At 49.1% G+C, this 16,100-nt stretch overlaps 1 protein-coding gene across 1 annotated transcript; it reads right to left on the reverse strand.

The window, feature by feature from the left end:
• LOC144106478 (uncharacterized) lies at positions 1–4,708 on the reverse strand. The gene is made up of 2 exons (XM_077639294.1): positions 4,367–4,708; positions 1–1,073 (listed from the first exon to the last, which is right to left on the reverse strand). The coding sequence occupies exons 1-2, from the start codon at positions 4,661–4,663 to the stop codon at positions 45–47; spliced, it is 1,326 nt and encodes a 441-aa protein (XP_077495420.1). The 5' UTR covers positions 4,664–4,708; the 3' UTR covers positions 1–44.
• Between the last annotated feature and the right edge of the window lie 11,392 nt (positions 4,709–16,100).

The raw sequence follows: 16,100 nt of genomic DNA on the forward strand, positions 1-16,100 counted from the left end.
TGTCTAAAGCTTCTATCACTCCAGGCAGGCACCGACATTTCAGCCTAGACGACTATCGTGACCGCCAAACGCAGCAATGCATCCTTGCAGAAGCCGCTCTTCGTCAGCTGCGAAAGGCCAGTCCAGAATGTGTAGTGCCATTCCAGATCATCGTGTGACAACTCGGCTGCAGTGGTTAGGCTCAAGACCACACGCCTCTTGCTCTCATCCTCGATGCAAACAGATGAGACCTGGGACCGCGCTTCAGCACTGCCGAGAGTGCCACCAAGTCGGAATGAAATCTTCAGCCGATCCTTTTCAGTGTCTGTGATCAAAGCCATGGTAAAATAAAGGTCCTTGCAGTGCCACTGAGTGACCTCGGCGACAACGATGCGTTTGCCAAGAGAGCGGTTGGAAATCGCTTTCATTTTTTTGCCGACAAAATTATAAACTGCCCTTTCTCGGCCGTCGTGCTTGCATGCTCGCCAGTGGAGGCCGGCGCCGGAAGACGAACCCGTCCAATCCTTTCTGGTGGAATAGTCAAACCAGATGATGGGATCTCCCGCGGTGGGCACAAATGCTCGGCGCAGATCTTGCAAACCTGCAACCGATTCACTTGCCAGGACATCCAGTCTTCGTAGGATGTGCCTTTGCTCCAGGTGCCAGGGCATGCGGCTACGGCGATCCCAGGTCTCTTCATCAGCTGAGGTTTCCAGTAACATCTCGTCGATTCGCCTCAACAGGGCGTGCTGGTTGGCCACTTGCTCCGAGAGGTGATTCATGTGGCTCTGCAAAGCCGGCAGCTGTTCACGGTAAGGTTCCCTCAGGAGGGCCTTGAACTCTTCCAGGGCGGCGCTGACGTCGCGAACTCCGAAGACAGCGTCATCAAGTCGTGCCTCTTCGTCGAGTGGAACAGCGGTCACGTTGACGGGGCATCCGAGACTGTAGTGAGCCACTAGGTTGGCGTGCGGGACGCTTTCGCTGCACCGCGGACATTGGACAGCGTGGAAGGAGCACTCGTCCTCGTAGTGACGGAGGACCTCCGAAAGGGTGCCCGAGAACGGGCAGCCTTGACTCTGGTTCCAGCAGTAGGCCTTGGAAGAAAAAAGAAACGCATGTGCTCTGTAATCTACTTTCTATATTATAAACCAACGTTCAGCAACCACGCTAGAGCACACCTCTATGCTGAAGCACTAAACCGACCTGACAGAACAGTAAATCTCAATATGCGAAAGTTGACTTCGGGTGCCTTAGCGTTTTGCCTCCATAAAAACGCAGCCGCCGCGGTCGGGTTCCCGGGTTCGAACCCGACCGCGGCGGCTGCGGTTTTTATGGAGGCAAAACGCTAAGGCGCCCGTGTGCTGTGCGATGTCAGTGCACGTTAAAGATCCCCAGGTGGTCGAAATTATTCCGGAGCCCTCCACTACGGCACCTCTTTCTTCCCCTCTTCTTTCACTCCCTCCTTTATCCCTTCCCTTACGGCGCGGTTCAGGTGTCCAACGATATATGAAACAGATACTGCGCTATTTCCTTTCCCCCAAAACCAATTATTATTATTAATTAATGCGAAAGCATTTCTAGGCTATGCCGACGGGGTCGAGTCACCAAAACGTGTCCACAGTGATTGTGATGTTCTCAGAAGAGGTAGCACCAAAGGAATGATTGTGATCGATGGAGGACGATGGGAGGACGATGCGCAAAATTGTTTATTCAAATTGGAGGATTAGGCAATTAATGAAAGTCAATAATGTAAAAAAACGTCGCACTAGTGCGGTCGTCGATATAGTGAGTGGACGGGAAAACAGCCGTGAATGCCAAAATAGTGAGAAAAAAGGCAAAGAAGTGAAAAAAATGTTTGAAATGGATTGAAATGCGTTTGGTGAGAGATAATTAACCAAAAAGAAAGTTGTATTGGCATATATTAATTAATTAATTAGCAGCAAACGTCAATGGGCTCAAAGAGGGGCAAGGAGAGGCGACGAGTGTCCAGGTGGCGTCAATGTTTTCGCATTCCTCCAATGCGGGTAACCGCAGTGATCTCTAACATTTTTGCAAACTCCTGCAGCACTGTGGCATTCATAGCTGCTGTTTTCCTATTGACCGACTGAAACAACATGCCTGAGCACGCAGCACGCATTGCTGACCAGAATTTATGTTCAGGGTTTCTTACTTGGCCTCCATGTCTCGACCTGACAGGCGACAACTTTTTCTCAACTGTTTGACATGTTTCTTCAAAGGTGAAGGTAAGGTTTTGGAGCGAGACATGTCCAACATTCGTGGACAAAAATTTTGAAAACTCAAAAAGTGTAAGATACTGATATAGAAATATTGAAGGTAATGGAGGTCCATTTTTTACGATATGTAGCAAAATCTTTCTTTTATATTGTTTCCATCCTCCGCATCGAACATTAAGGACCGCCATAGAAAACCAACGGGCAACAATTTTGACGACAGAAAAAAAGCGTTCATAATAAAAAGCATGCAAGCCTGCCTGCTGGAGATCGGCGGTTATATTGATTGTTATAGTGAAAGCTTACAATATATAAAAAATGGCGCTCGTACAATTTTTCCCGTTCAAAAATGCTTTTGTTCAGAATTGCTAGGTATGATTAAAATCGGTATCTTCATTTTAAGCCTTAGAGGGCACCCCAATGTTGAGCATTGCCCCATAGATGGGGTGCTGGTAAAATAATTCCGTCATAGGAACGCTATGCGCAAACATCCTTTAACATTACGTAACCTAAGGGAGTTAGTTACCACTAACTGTAATAAGTAAATTCTTACGTTGTTCGAGGGCACTTGCTCACTCAAGCAGCACACTACCGAAACATCTAAGCAGCAGAAATTCGCGGTTTTTTGGCGACATTCCCGTTTACCAACGACCTTAGCCCTTTTTCTCTGCTTCGAAAAATCCTCAAGTTGCAGTGGACACACAGCGGATTATGCAAAATAGAGCCCGTATTAATTGGTCTCAACGTGTAAAAATTAGTAGGCACTAATTACGAAAATGCCCTATTTTGCCCCTCATTGCTTTTAGTGCTACTTTCACCCAAAAACCTTAATTTTGATCCGAAATGGCCTCAACATCGATCACTGGAGCTCAAGAGACATAAGTCACCGCGCAGATGAGCGACTGGGAAAAGTTTCGTTTTAGAGATGAGATTGCAGTCATCGAGGAGAGCGCGCAGTAGGGCAACGAAGATCCCTTCGTATCTTCATTATCTGTGGATCTCGTCGGCGGCTCTTTTGAACCTGGAGGGCTCTTCAGGCCTTTGCGCAGTGATAGCCGCAACAAGTGCCGAACATTGCGAAAGCTCGAAGGCGGCCAGATGAAGGAGTTGTCTCCGTTACTTTTCTTTTTTTTTTTGCCTTTCAAAGTGCGCCTTGCTGTGTCCGTAACACGCAGTTGGTCTTTCCCGGGTTTGGAGACCAGGACTTTGAAATACTGGTCAACCAGCGACTGACAGGTGCCCTCACTGTGGCGCTGCACTGGACATTTGCGATGTGCGGCACATGCTGTGGACGTGCCCAGCGACGGCTGCTATTATAAAATGGCTCCCCAGAGAGGTGGGATTGCGGTGGAACCGCGAAAGTGACTACGTGGAGTGGACTATGAACAATCACTTCACCGCCGACCTCTGCGACTACCTCGACGAAACTGGTCTTCACTCCTTCGTTTAACTTTCCATCTCCTGCATTCCATTCCCCCTTTCTCAACTTATGCCTCATGGCACAATTATCGAATTTAAAAAAAAAACTTACATGCGAGAAAACACGGCAGTTGTAAACGTTGACGTAGACATTCCGGAGCCTGTCCAGAACGTTTAATTCTGCTCTCCTGAGTGTAAATTTTTAAAAAATGCGCACGTTTTCTTCTTTTGATACCGCATCATCTTAATCAGTTCATGCCAATCAAATGTAATTAGGCAACCGTAAATGACATCTTTTCACTGGTAACAGTTATCTTTCGGAGACACAAATTCGACTTCTAAGGCGCATTTCTTTCTTTATTACAAGTGTCAGAAACACGGAACCATCCTGTAAGTTTTGATATATTCGCTTAAGAAATACCGACTGGATACCATCTGTGGGCCAGCGTGAACTTTGGAACTCAGGGACGTAGAGAGACACATTGAAACACGGAACATGCATCCCAAAGCTCACGCTGGCCCAAAGATGGAATCATACCAACTAGCCTAGAGGAGTGCCATTTTGCGACGGGTTACCTTGGCGGCAGCCTATGAACGCGTTCTGCCTTGACACGCGTAGAACAATTCTGTGGGAGGCACAGTGTCAGTCACGGTCAAGCTGTCCCAGTTTTGCAAGGACTTCTGGAGTGCGCAGCCCAATGTACTAGTCATACAAAGACCGCAGAAGAAAGACTCACCTTAAAACTGTGAATTTTCTCGACGTTCAACAGAACTTTGCCACATTCTTCCTCCTGGAAGCGTTCGTGGTCCAATGGGCAGACGCTACCTGCATCGTTTTGGTAGCTGCCGGCCTTGCAGGTATCACACAGCGCGTGCATGCAAGGCAGGATTGTCCTGGTGTTTGAAATCACCCCGCACAATGAGCACGCGTAGCGACGCGCGATGTCCTCTGCAAACCGCGTGGGTCTCCATTTGACGCCACTGATGCTTCCAATACTCAGCCGTAGAAGCCTTCCCGCTCCCGGGTGCGGCATGGTCGTCACTGAGCCGTGCTCTTGGTGCCAGCATTCAAGAGCCGGAGGTAAGACATCTCGTGAGTGGGTGTTATCGATACCGATAAACGCGGTGAGCCCCTTGCTGAACCCGCTCTATAGTTGGCGGCTGCTGAAGTCCGTATGTACTCGAAGTCTAAAAGGGAACGTGTATTTCTTTTTTTTACTTACTTTCGAACCCCCCCCCCCCTCCCCGATCTCTGAGGAGGTGCGGCTCAGTAATCCCGACCATTCAGAGCCCGCGTTGCTTAGCTATGACACGGAAGCCAAACACCAGGTCACCGAGTGTGCCATAAAGGTCTTCAGGACGTAAGGGCTCCTGACCACCGGACCGGACCCTCAAGCCACGGCTATACTTGCCCTTTATTTCGATAAACGTTTTTCGTCCTCCTCTTCTGCGGTGGAGGAAACACTGCCGTCACAAGCGATATTTGGAATAGGGGGACCTTATAGGCAAGGAGGACAGGGTTATAGCGGGATGACAGTGCGCATGCGCCGAAGTCAACCGTGCGTTGTACTAGTGAATGGCGCATGAAGCTTGTTGTTTTTTGCGAAGAAGCACACACCACAAGATTCTGCTGAGAAAACGCCGTCAATTTTAAGATATGCGACCCTATTCATCATTCACAACGCCGACACCGGATTTTCTGTGTAACGAGTCCTTTAACCCTAGGGCGCGCTAAAAACCACGGACGCCATCGAATATTCGATATCGCTTTACCTGCAATCCATCGATAACTCATGCAAGGCTATTAAAACCAAAGTCCTACCGATTCCCTCTGAAGGCGATCTTTTTCGTGAAACGACGATTTGAACAGCGATGATATGAACAGCGACCGGAAAACCAAAGCGTTTCGCGCGAATCATGAGGCGGCTAGGCAAGCAAGTGCGAGTAATATCGGGAACTCGCGCGTTTCAAAAGCGGGTGCAAGTGATAGCGGGCGATCGCGCGCTTCAAACATGCCCCAGCCAAAAATTGCAAGAACTGGCGCTAGGTGCTTGTTTGGTGTCTGTTTTGTCGTGTCCGTATAACGTTAACGTGTTGCCGCCACGCACCATGCGTTGCAGACGTGTTGTGTGATGGCGTGTCTTTGCGCTGTGTTATCAGCTACAAGGGACACCGCATTTGGCATCCGTACAGATCTATAAACTTGGATACAGAAACGCGCGATCATCCGCTATCAATCGCGCTTGCTTGCCTGGCCGTCTCGTTACACTCGTTAAACAGTGGCATGGCGACGCCCTGGCCACCGTCACAGCGTCACGAATGCGCACGGGACACATAGCTCAAACCCATACCCTAACGCTACAGATGGCGCTGACTTGCTCCACAGAGCACCGTCGGCGCGTTCTAGACAGGGCTGCTCACCACTGTACGCCGATACTCAGACGGGCACGGGCCATGCAAAACCTACCAGGCAGACTGCGAACCAGTTCATCACAGTTTTGCGCCCATGATTTGAAGCACGAATAGGGAACAGCATTGTCATGCATCACGGCGCGCTCTTAGAAACAAGTGGGTTGGCGGGCTTCCGTGCCACGGGCATTATCAGAAAAACTCAAACAGCACATAGTGGCTGCAATTGCGCCGTTTCAAAAGCAGACGTGAGCTTGAGACAACATACGCATTATCGTCAGGATGAAATGCAGTCTCAAGTTCACTTTTTTTTTTCAAGTGCAGACTGAACAGCGCAGTAAAGAGGTTGTTGCAAGCAGATACCCTGACCTTAAGGCTGCTAGAAATATCAACGAAAGCAATGAACGCGCTCAAAGTAGAAACTACTTCAATGAAGCAGTCTTCCACCGCAGACGAAGGCATGATAATACAGCGCGAGCTGAATTACACTCGTTTGCGCAAAAAGCGCTCAGTTACATTGGCGTTATCGTAATGCAGCTGTCAGAGATCAGATACGCATACTCTGCCTCTCGCGCGAAGGCTGTTGGAGAGAATTTGTGCACGCGTGAGCGGGGTTCATGAACGAGCCTCTCGGAACGAAATGTAAGCCATCTCTTGTCGAGGCAACCTTTACTCAGCTTTCGAAATGAATTGCCCGCAGGCCAGCGGCGGCGGCCAACCGCTCGGATAACAGGGATGGACGAATCCATCGAGCTCACACGGCGCTTACGGCCGGCATTCACGGGCTAAGCAATATTTCTGCCCATGCATCTACCTTGCGACACGAAAAAGCCAGCAGAGGGTTTCGCACCGATATCTTTTCCGCGCGCTAGGAACCACACATCGGCTCAAACGGCATTACTCGAGAGCCCGATGGTTTCCGCTGTTTATAACGTCGCTTACAAAGTTTGTCGCTCCGCAGATAATCTGCTCTGTACACACAACTTTGCTTAAAGTGGTTTGGTTTGGTTTAGGGGGGTTTAACGTCCCAAAGCGACTCAGGCTACGAGAGACGCCGTAGTGAAGGGCTCCGGAAATTTCGACCACCTGGGGTTCTTTAACGTGCACTGACATCGCTCAGTACACGGGCCTCTAGAATTTCGCCTCCATCGAAATTCGGCCGCCGCGGCCGGGATCGAACCTGCGTCTTGCGGGCCAGTAGCCGAGCGCCATAACCACTCAGCCACCGCGACGGCACTTAAAGTGGTTTATGAGACCAAATTAATAAAACAATCGTGTACACTTACCGGGAGTGGACGATGAAGTTGGATTTTGTTGGAAACGTAATCGATGAGAGAACACGCCGACTACACCGGCACATATGTGCACACAGTTGTTTGCAGCCCCAATGATTTTCCGCAGTGTCGCTGTAAAATGGCTAAAATTGGTAAAAAAGTGAAACAAACCAATTTTTCAGTCGTATCTTTACCATTCACACTCTTTCCGTGTGCAGCTTGGTCTGGTATCTAAGACCACCGAGGGCAAATGGTTTACAAACTTAACCTTTCCACTCGCGCTTTAAAAAAAATGCATTGTTTTCACGGAAACAAAAGCGAAACATTACTGATTTGTCCACACGTGCCGAGTCTCCTACCGAATACTATGTGGCACACATTTCGAATAATATTAAAAAGTTTTAGCATACGGCGCATGCCCTTTGGCTACGCCTGATAAAGCATGCCAGCCTTTGCTGGCTAGAACAAAAATCTTAAGGCGCAGTCGTAACCAGGTAGCACGTGAACTCGCAGAGGGTTTTTTCATTGATAAGTCCGGTGATGAATGCGTAAGCGATTCTAGTATCAATTTGTATAAGAAAGAGAAAACGTTCCTGGCATGTGCGCTTAGGCAATGATTGGATAAGAATCTAGGTGTATATATATTTGTGTTCTTTCTGAATAAAATCAGTCGCGAGTTTGCGCCCGTCCTTGTCTTTTCTCGTCCATGTCTTTTTTAGCGCAATTCCCTTCTTTAAGTATGTACGACCGACTCGCCCAACAACGTGCACTCCTGAATTAGCATACAGTATTTTTGTCGGTGTTTAGAAAACTGGTATGAGCGATATCTGCGTGTCATGGGCTCCGAAGCAGCAGGTATATGGGGAGGAACGAAAAAATACTGGCTTTGCGATTGTTGTGTCGCAGCACATTTTCCCGTGAATGCAAACGACAAAGGTATAAATGGGAGATGTTAATCGCGGAGAGGCCCATGCTCATTGAGACTCATCCAAAGGTGATTGTAAAAGATAGGCGCATCCTTAGATGCTCACACCCGTCTTTCCGCCTTTTATTTTTGAGTGTTTTATACATAAATGTGGAATCGCAGTGAAGAAACATTTCTGGGTTCAGGCCGTTGTACAGTAACGATTGAAAGAATGGAATTGTCTCGAGCGATTCCTGGAATCAAGGGACAAAGAGGGAAGGACACACATGGATTCTATCAAATGAATTTTATTTAGGGTGCAGAACGAATATTTAAAAGGGGGCGGTACATCGAGATGAAGAGTGCGTGGTCACCGGATTTCAGTGCAGTCATTTCTATGAATAAAACATGTTACCTACGATTAACACGATAAACGGGATAAAATCTATAAAAGCCCTGAGGCATAAAGGGCCGCCACGCAAGCAAGAAAAAAACAGTAAAAACGGAATGCAATGCTCAAACGTGTGTAGATACACACACTGAGATCTTCATCGATGATAGCAAGTAGACAGAAATCCTTCAGTGTCGGCGCTAAGTGCAGCACGTGCAGATCCGTCAGCTCCTGTTCGCCCTCACTAATTTCCTCGATATGCTCTCCGTTCTCAAGATTGGGTGGAGGCCCGAAGCCACCGAAGGGCAACACCAATTCTCCAAGCACACCGCAGCCGGGCAAATGCCTTGCAGACGGGCCTGACCCACGTGGCTTCACTTCAATCCAGCAAGACTTCTTTAGGTCATCCTTGAGCACGTCGGCAAAGTAGGCGTCCACCAGTTCATTGCATTCACCAAAGATGTGCAGCTCTCTATCATACACGAAGGCAGAGTGACACTCGCGTCCCTCCGGGGCCACGCCTTGCACCTGTGGGCGCACCCACGCTGCAGTGGTCGTTTCCAGATAATACAAGGAATTGTCATAGTGGTCGAAGGGCCATGAGCTCTCTAGACAGCCACCCCAAACGTACATTTAAGTTCCGATAGCGGACGCCGTGTGGAAGCAGCGGCCAACCGGAGCCTCTCCACTGGTAGGGACGCGATGCCATTGGAAGCTCTCCAGATCTAAGAGGCGTACATTCCTGAAGGAATCCGAGCCGAACTCACAGGCGATGTACATCCGATGACCCAGCACGCACGCCGAGTGGTTGATTTCCGCTTCCGGGATTTCGCAGCTTACGTCCGGACGGCTCCATGTCATGGTTTGGGTATCGAAGCGGTGTCTGTGTTGACGTGCCATCCGCCCCACAGGTAGGCGCAGTGACCGTAGGCTACGACACTGCGGCCCATCTACGGAGAGAGTAAGAGCCTGCAGCATACCCCACCGGTACGACGCGGGGTCGAAGGTGTACACGTCGTCGAGGAAGCCCGAGATTTTTTTCATCGTCCCGGAACCAGGTGTCGAAAGAGTCGAACGAATAGACCTTCCCTTTGATGGTAACAGCCTCGTCGTTAATACGTTCCGGGATGCCGTTCAGCCGCACCGTCCACATTTTTCAATGGCAACCAGTTCTTGCACAACGGATATCAAGCCACCTTCCTTCTTTGCAGCTATCGGCCACGCGATGCAATTAAGCCTGGTAGGCGGCGTTCGCTTTTCTTCAAGCCTGAATTCGTTCCACAGAGTGAGCTGCTCATGCGGCGTCTTCCAGAATCCCGGCGTGGCCGGCGGGCATTCCTGGTTATACGCAAAGAAGAGAGGAGGCAATCGCGATAGTGGGCTCTCGTTGAAAGAGCACACGAGGCGAGGGCGAGAGTGATGCACAGTGGTTGGCCGGTGCGAGTGCGAGACTTTCTTTCGCTTCGCTTCTGCTGAGTGCGCCGTTCGGTGATGACGTGGTGCCAGAAATAATTGGCCGCTTGAATAATTAACACCTTGCCTCATTTCTTCTCAAGACAGATATTGCAGGTCCTGTGCACGGTTAAGCAGGTTTCTACACGGATGGAAGATTGAGAACGGAAGCTCCGAGTCCGCAAAGATCTAAATCGCCGTGCGTCTGCATGTGGCCAGAAGAGAATACGGATATAAGCGGTAGGTTTCAAACAGTGTAGGTGAGTCCTAGTTCCTGCTCGGGCTGCTGCACGTCCCTTATAAAAATGGTCTGTACACAGTCTATAACTTCTTGTAGACCCTATTGCCTTCCTATAGATATTTATTTTTATCTATTCATAGTCTATAGAATATCTATAGACAAGTCTACTAAAAGTGTATGGCCATAAACCTATAGGTCGTCTACTATAGACTGTGTATAAGATTTGTATTGTCTATAGACTGTTCTGTAGGGTTCGTCTATACAGAGTGTATAGACTTTATAGACAGAAGTATACGGACAGTCTATAGACTGTCTAAAGAAGTTTTTGTAAGGGCTGAGCGGGAGGCAAGAGCATGCAGGCATACGACCGTAGAAGCAGGGTACGCAGGGGTTGCAGCAGTCACCCTGCTTCTTCGTCTCTGTGGCCTCAGCGAGGAATAATTTAGGCCACAATAAATGAAGAAGCAGGGTAACTGGTGTGCAAGCGCTTCGTCGATATCTTTATCGGGAAAGGAATTTTGTTTCCTGAAATGTATAACTTAGCCGTTGTCGTCTCACGGTGTTCTGGCGCATGAGTACGTTCACTGCGGTGGTTGTCATTCATGTTTTGGCTGCCTTACGTGTATTTATATGCGCATGTGCCGCACCAAATAAATGTCATTTGTCAGTTCAGCGCTATGCTTTGTCCGTTTCTACTTTTCCTCTGCTCGCTTCTTAGCCCGTGTGCCATTGCGCTGTTCCACGTCCATCGTACAAAACCAACTCGACCAGCAGTTCGTGCTTTCAAATATGAATAGCCAGCTTGCAATCATTCAAGCAACCATTTGTTCCAGAAGATCACCCAGGAAGATTTCAATAAAACAACTCACCTTATTAGACTGCTCTGTGCCTAACACACTAATACAAATAGCCTATGGGCATGCGTCATTTTGCAAACATTATGACGTGACCTACAGCACTCTCTTCTGTAAACTATGATAATAAGACGGCAGTGTCAAGTAATAACAATATCTACGAAACTCAATGTGCACAAAATCTATTTAAGACGCAGCAGTGTCCAACATTGAAAGGGATATGAAGCATCTGTATACTTAAAATTAGTGCCAATTGCACGCTCATGAAAGCATTTCTTCACCGAGAATATTATAATTCTCATGTGATATTTGACTCACTACAGTCAACAGAAAACACATTCATTCGGTCCTAATGTGGATTCAAGAATTTAAAAAATTCGCTACGGAACATGCGTTTTCTTAGAGACTTCCAAGCGATCACCCGAAAATCACATCTCACACCTCCCACACAAACAATATGGTTTGTTTTAACGGTTTAACGTCCCAAAGCGACTCAGGCTAAGAGACGCCGTAATAGAGGGCTCTGAAAATTTCGACCACCTGGGGTTCTTTAACGTGCACTGACATCGCACAGTATCTACGGGCCTCTAGAATTTCACCTCCATCCAATACGACTGCAGCGGCTGGGATCGAACCCGCGTCTTTCGGGTCAGCAGACGAACACTTAAACCCCGAACCACCACGGCGGTTTTTTCTGCCGTGTACAGACACTCAGTAACCAGGTATACCACAATACCAAAGTGACCGTAACACCTTACCGTTGCAATGTGATACCAGCGGAGCAGTTGTTACTTTGACACTTTGTTACGGAGCGCCAGTTTCTACACAGCTGTGCGCTCTTCGAGTTCAACCACATCCTCTTTCCGAAAGTACCAGAGTTAAAACCACGAGACAGGAATTGTGGCTGGTATGGCAAAAAAAAAAAAACAAGCAAGTACACGTACCCACCGACAACGTACGTAGCACGAAAAAAATTAAAAAAAAAACTAGCAGCGGTTTAACTACACCATATGTTACACCGTGTGGTCGAGCGATAGCTGTTCTTGCTTCTGCTATAATCTAGCTGTTCCTTGCCTCTTGGCTTGACCGCTGTCGGCTTGCGGCTGTTAGGCGTGGGTTTTGACACGAATTAAGTCAAATTTAGATACCATCGTCGTATCGATCAAATTTAAATTAGCCGGGACATCGAATTTGGTCCAGATCAAAGAAGGTCAAATTTCGGGGGTGGGTCAAAATTGGGAGTGGCGCGGGTCAAATTTGGACCCTAGCATCGTCTCCAGCACGTTAAATTGGCCTGAAAGTTGATTTTGGTCCAAATCAATGATCTGGGAAGTGGGATGGGCAACATTTCGGAAACGACCCGTATATAATTGGGAGACACCATCGCATTCAAAGTATGTTTCGGCAAGTCAAAGTATGTTTCGGCATCTGACTTAAAGCAGTTGCTATAAAAACTCGACGTCCGAAGGTCACTTCGACACGCACGCCGGACTGAAATTCGAGTTCTGCATTGCGTAGAGCTATCGCTCTAAAAACAATGTGCTTGAAATCAGCGCTGATAAAAGGCGAGCAGCCACACGCAACGAAGTCAAGATATGAAGAGATACGACGGCCAAGGCAGGCAGCCACCGCCAAACAAGCCACAAAATAGTCGGTGTATATGGCATATGAGCCGCTCGCTGTTCATTGCTGCGAGGGAGCGCGAACGTAAATATCATTTTAAAAGCGTTCTACTTTCCAATTAAATAAATGCAACAAAAAATAGTTTTAAATGCAGTGAACAAAACTGTGTTTTAGATGCCTATATATCACACACATCCAGCCAATTATTCTTGCCGTATTAGTGCTTGTCCGCACGCTTCGTTTTGGCGCTCCAGTACAGAAGCCTTACTGATGTCGCTGGCACTTGGTTCCAGACACTATTCGAGTTCCACCTTCACGACCTATGCAAACTGACCTTGCTGGCACCTGCCCAACCAGAGTGCAGTGTCTTCCCCCTCGCCCCTCTTCACCGTCCATTCATAACCATTCCTTTCCCTTTCCTCCGCTCCACTGCGCCAACACGCCAAGCACGCCGTGATAACGGCACACGGCCCACCAGCAGCTCGCTGTATAAAACGGAGCCCCGAAAAAAACGAGCGCCTACCAGGTTCGATTTCAGCGCGCGGCCGATAGCTGCAACGAAGGAAAGCGGTGCGACATCATTTCTGTAGGAATACATTGGCATCGCAAGATGTGGACGGTGCGGCTGCGCGGCATTCCAGAAGACATGAACGACTTGTCTGTCATCATCCAAGGGAAGGTCTACTCGTTCAACTCGTTTCGCGACACTCATTCTTCGGGCAGTGATGGCAGCTCAGGATATTTCAACGACGTGTACACCTTCGACGCCTCGTCGTATCGGTGGGATATGCTGCAGACTCGCTCGCTCCACCCCGACGATGAACCGATCGACATCTCCGGCCGCAGCGTTGTAGCCTACGGCCACTGCGCCTACCTGTGGGGCGGGAGGCACCGGAGCCCAGCGGTTAGAGGACTGTTCCGCTTCGATACCCAAACTATGACATGGAGCCGTCCCTCTGTGACAGGCGCAGTGCCGAAAGCGGACGTCTACCACTCGGCGTGCGTGTTCGGTAACCTGATGTACACGTTTGGTGGCTTGCACGCTTCCGTGGGCTATGTACGTTTTCTGGACCTGGACACCTTCGAGTGGCATTGTGTCCTGACCAGTGGAGTTGCTCCGACTGCGCGATGCTGCCACACGGCGTCCGTCATCGGAACTCGCATGTACATTTGGGGTGGCTGTGACTACGACTCACAGAGCGACATCGGCAATGACAGTGATTTGTATTACTTGGAAATGACTACAGCATCATGGGTGCGCCCAGACGTGCAAGGCAATGCTCCCGAGGGACGCAAGAGTCACGCTGCCTTCGTTTACGACGGTGAGCTGTACATTTTTGGAGGTTCGAGGGAAACGCCAGACGCCTACTTTTCAGACATGCACAAGTATGACCCCCAAACTTCGTGCTGGGCTGTAGTCACGCCATCTGGGGTAGGCCCGTCTGCCAGGCGCTCGCCCGGCAGCACCATTCTGGGAGAAAGGGTGTTTGTATTCGGCGGCTTCGGTCCTCCCCTCTACCGTATGGACGAAGACCATATCGAGGAGGATATTGACGACTTAGAGGAGCTGACGGATTTCTACGTCTTGCACTTAGCACCAACCCTTCAGCACTTGTGCTTGCTTGTTGTCATCGATGCACGCCTGGATGTCAAAAAATTGCCAAAATTTAATAAAAAGAAGCTCAAGATGTGGACCTCAAGCCAATCGTAGTCCGCGGGTTCGTGCTGCGAGTTAAGCGATTGCAGCGCCTTGAACGGAGCCACGGATGGCGATGCATGTGGCGAATATGAAGACTTCAGGGCCTGTATCCAATCCTGTGACAAACCCTTTTTTTTTTCGCCCGGGGAACAAGCCGCGCCTTGCCACCTTCAAGCTTTGTCCTCTTACGTCACTCCCGCGGACCGCGCTCAACAGCCTGCAGAGCAACGGAATTGTTTCCCTCTTTTGTGCGCGATATGCGAGTGAACGGAGTGTCTTGTCCAACGAGGGTGTGCCATTCGCGCGCTGTCGGTTCCCGGTCACTGCGGCGTCGGTTGCAGCGAACGGGGCGGCAGTCACCTCCACCGCACTCTTCCAGGGACCTCCAGCTCGCATTGGAGCAAATGCACATGGTGATCCACGAACATGTCCCTCTCAGCCTCCTCTACCCAATCGTCGTCCGTTAAGAGCGTGTTTTGGAGGTAGTTTTGGTGGTCGTCGGCACTCCGTCCCTGACCCGCCGCCATTGCGCGGTGATACGCTGAGCGCTCGTCTGATGTCCCGGAGATAGGCGTGTGGCTTGCGCCCTGTTTGAGACAGCGGAACACTTATTAGTTCACAGTACTGGTTCGTTTAGAGCGCTTTTGTAGGCGTGTAGCAGTGCGTGCATCTGTGTCTGCAACCTGTGCGTGCATCGAGCAGACGGGCATGATGTCCCTGTAGCTGCGCTTGTCAGGACGCTCTGCGTCTGCTTACCTATGGAAGGAAGGCAGCCGGGTTGTTGGTGCAGTGTGCGTGACGCAATGGCAACACATGACACTGTGCTTCTTGAGAGTGCAGTATATATGTAAAGATGTGCACACATGTCCCACGTGCTCAGCGGTGATATCGAAGCATGCTTTAATACATATAATCCTTGCTCTGATATCTTCCAGGTTGGCATGAGTTCAGAGGTATCTTTTTTTTCTTCTAGAAATTTCCATGCACGTCACCGTGTGTGTGCTTGCTGCTGCTGCATGTCTGTTAACGCTTTTTTATTGAAGTGATTATTTTCCGATTACGTTCCTATTTTTGGTTTTGTTCCTAGAATGTAGGATTTCGATGTTTTTGCTTTCTAATGATGCACTTTTATAAACTGGCAATTTTTACAAGCTGTGAATGTGATTACTGTTGTTATCTTGCCAGGGCGGCGCGAACTGATCAGCCTCGCTGGCCAGTTGAAGTGAATGGCTCACTCCAGCGCTGTGGACTGCACATCTGCTGCATGCGTTGGCGTGGACAACGCTGTGGCAGAAACGCGGCACTGGAGCAATAGTCGTTGGCCTTGACATTGCTGCAGAAACGCGGCACAGGAGCATAGGCCACCGGCGTTTATTGGCTAAATTGGCATTGACGATGAAAAAGTTGAAGGAACGCATAATTGGCTCTCTTAGTCAGTGGACACTTCAATCGCTATTTCAAGTACGTGGACACGGTGCCCAACTGAAATAAAATGCTTTCGCACAACATTTCGTGCTCAGCTCAGACATTTTTTATCTTCAGTGAAGGCCACGGTCGACAAGGTGGAATAGTCTGTTCAGCATCTGTCCGAATAATATGGTAAGTTTCTAATGCAGACAAAAGA

Source organism: Amblyomma americanum, chromosome 10 (assembly GCF_052857255.1).
Source record: "Amblyomma americanum isolate KBUSLIRL-KWMA chromosome 10, ASM5285725v1, whole genome shotgun sequence".
NCBI classification, from domain to species: Eukaryota; Metazoa; Arthropoda; class Arachnida; order Ixodida; family Ixodidae; genus Amblyomma; species Amblyomma americanum.

Coding starts and splice junctions, on each gene's coding strand:
- LOC144106478 (XM_077639294.1), bottom strand. CDS start 4,663: ATGCCGCACCCGGGAGCGGGAAGGCTTCTACGGCTGAGTATTGGAAGC. Junction 1,074..4,366: donor AGAAAATTCACAGTTTTAAG/GTGAGTCTTTCT, acceptor TTTTCTTCCAAG/GCCTACTGCTGGAACCAGAG.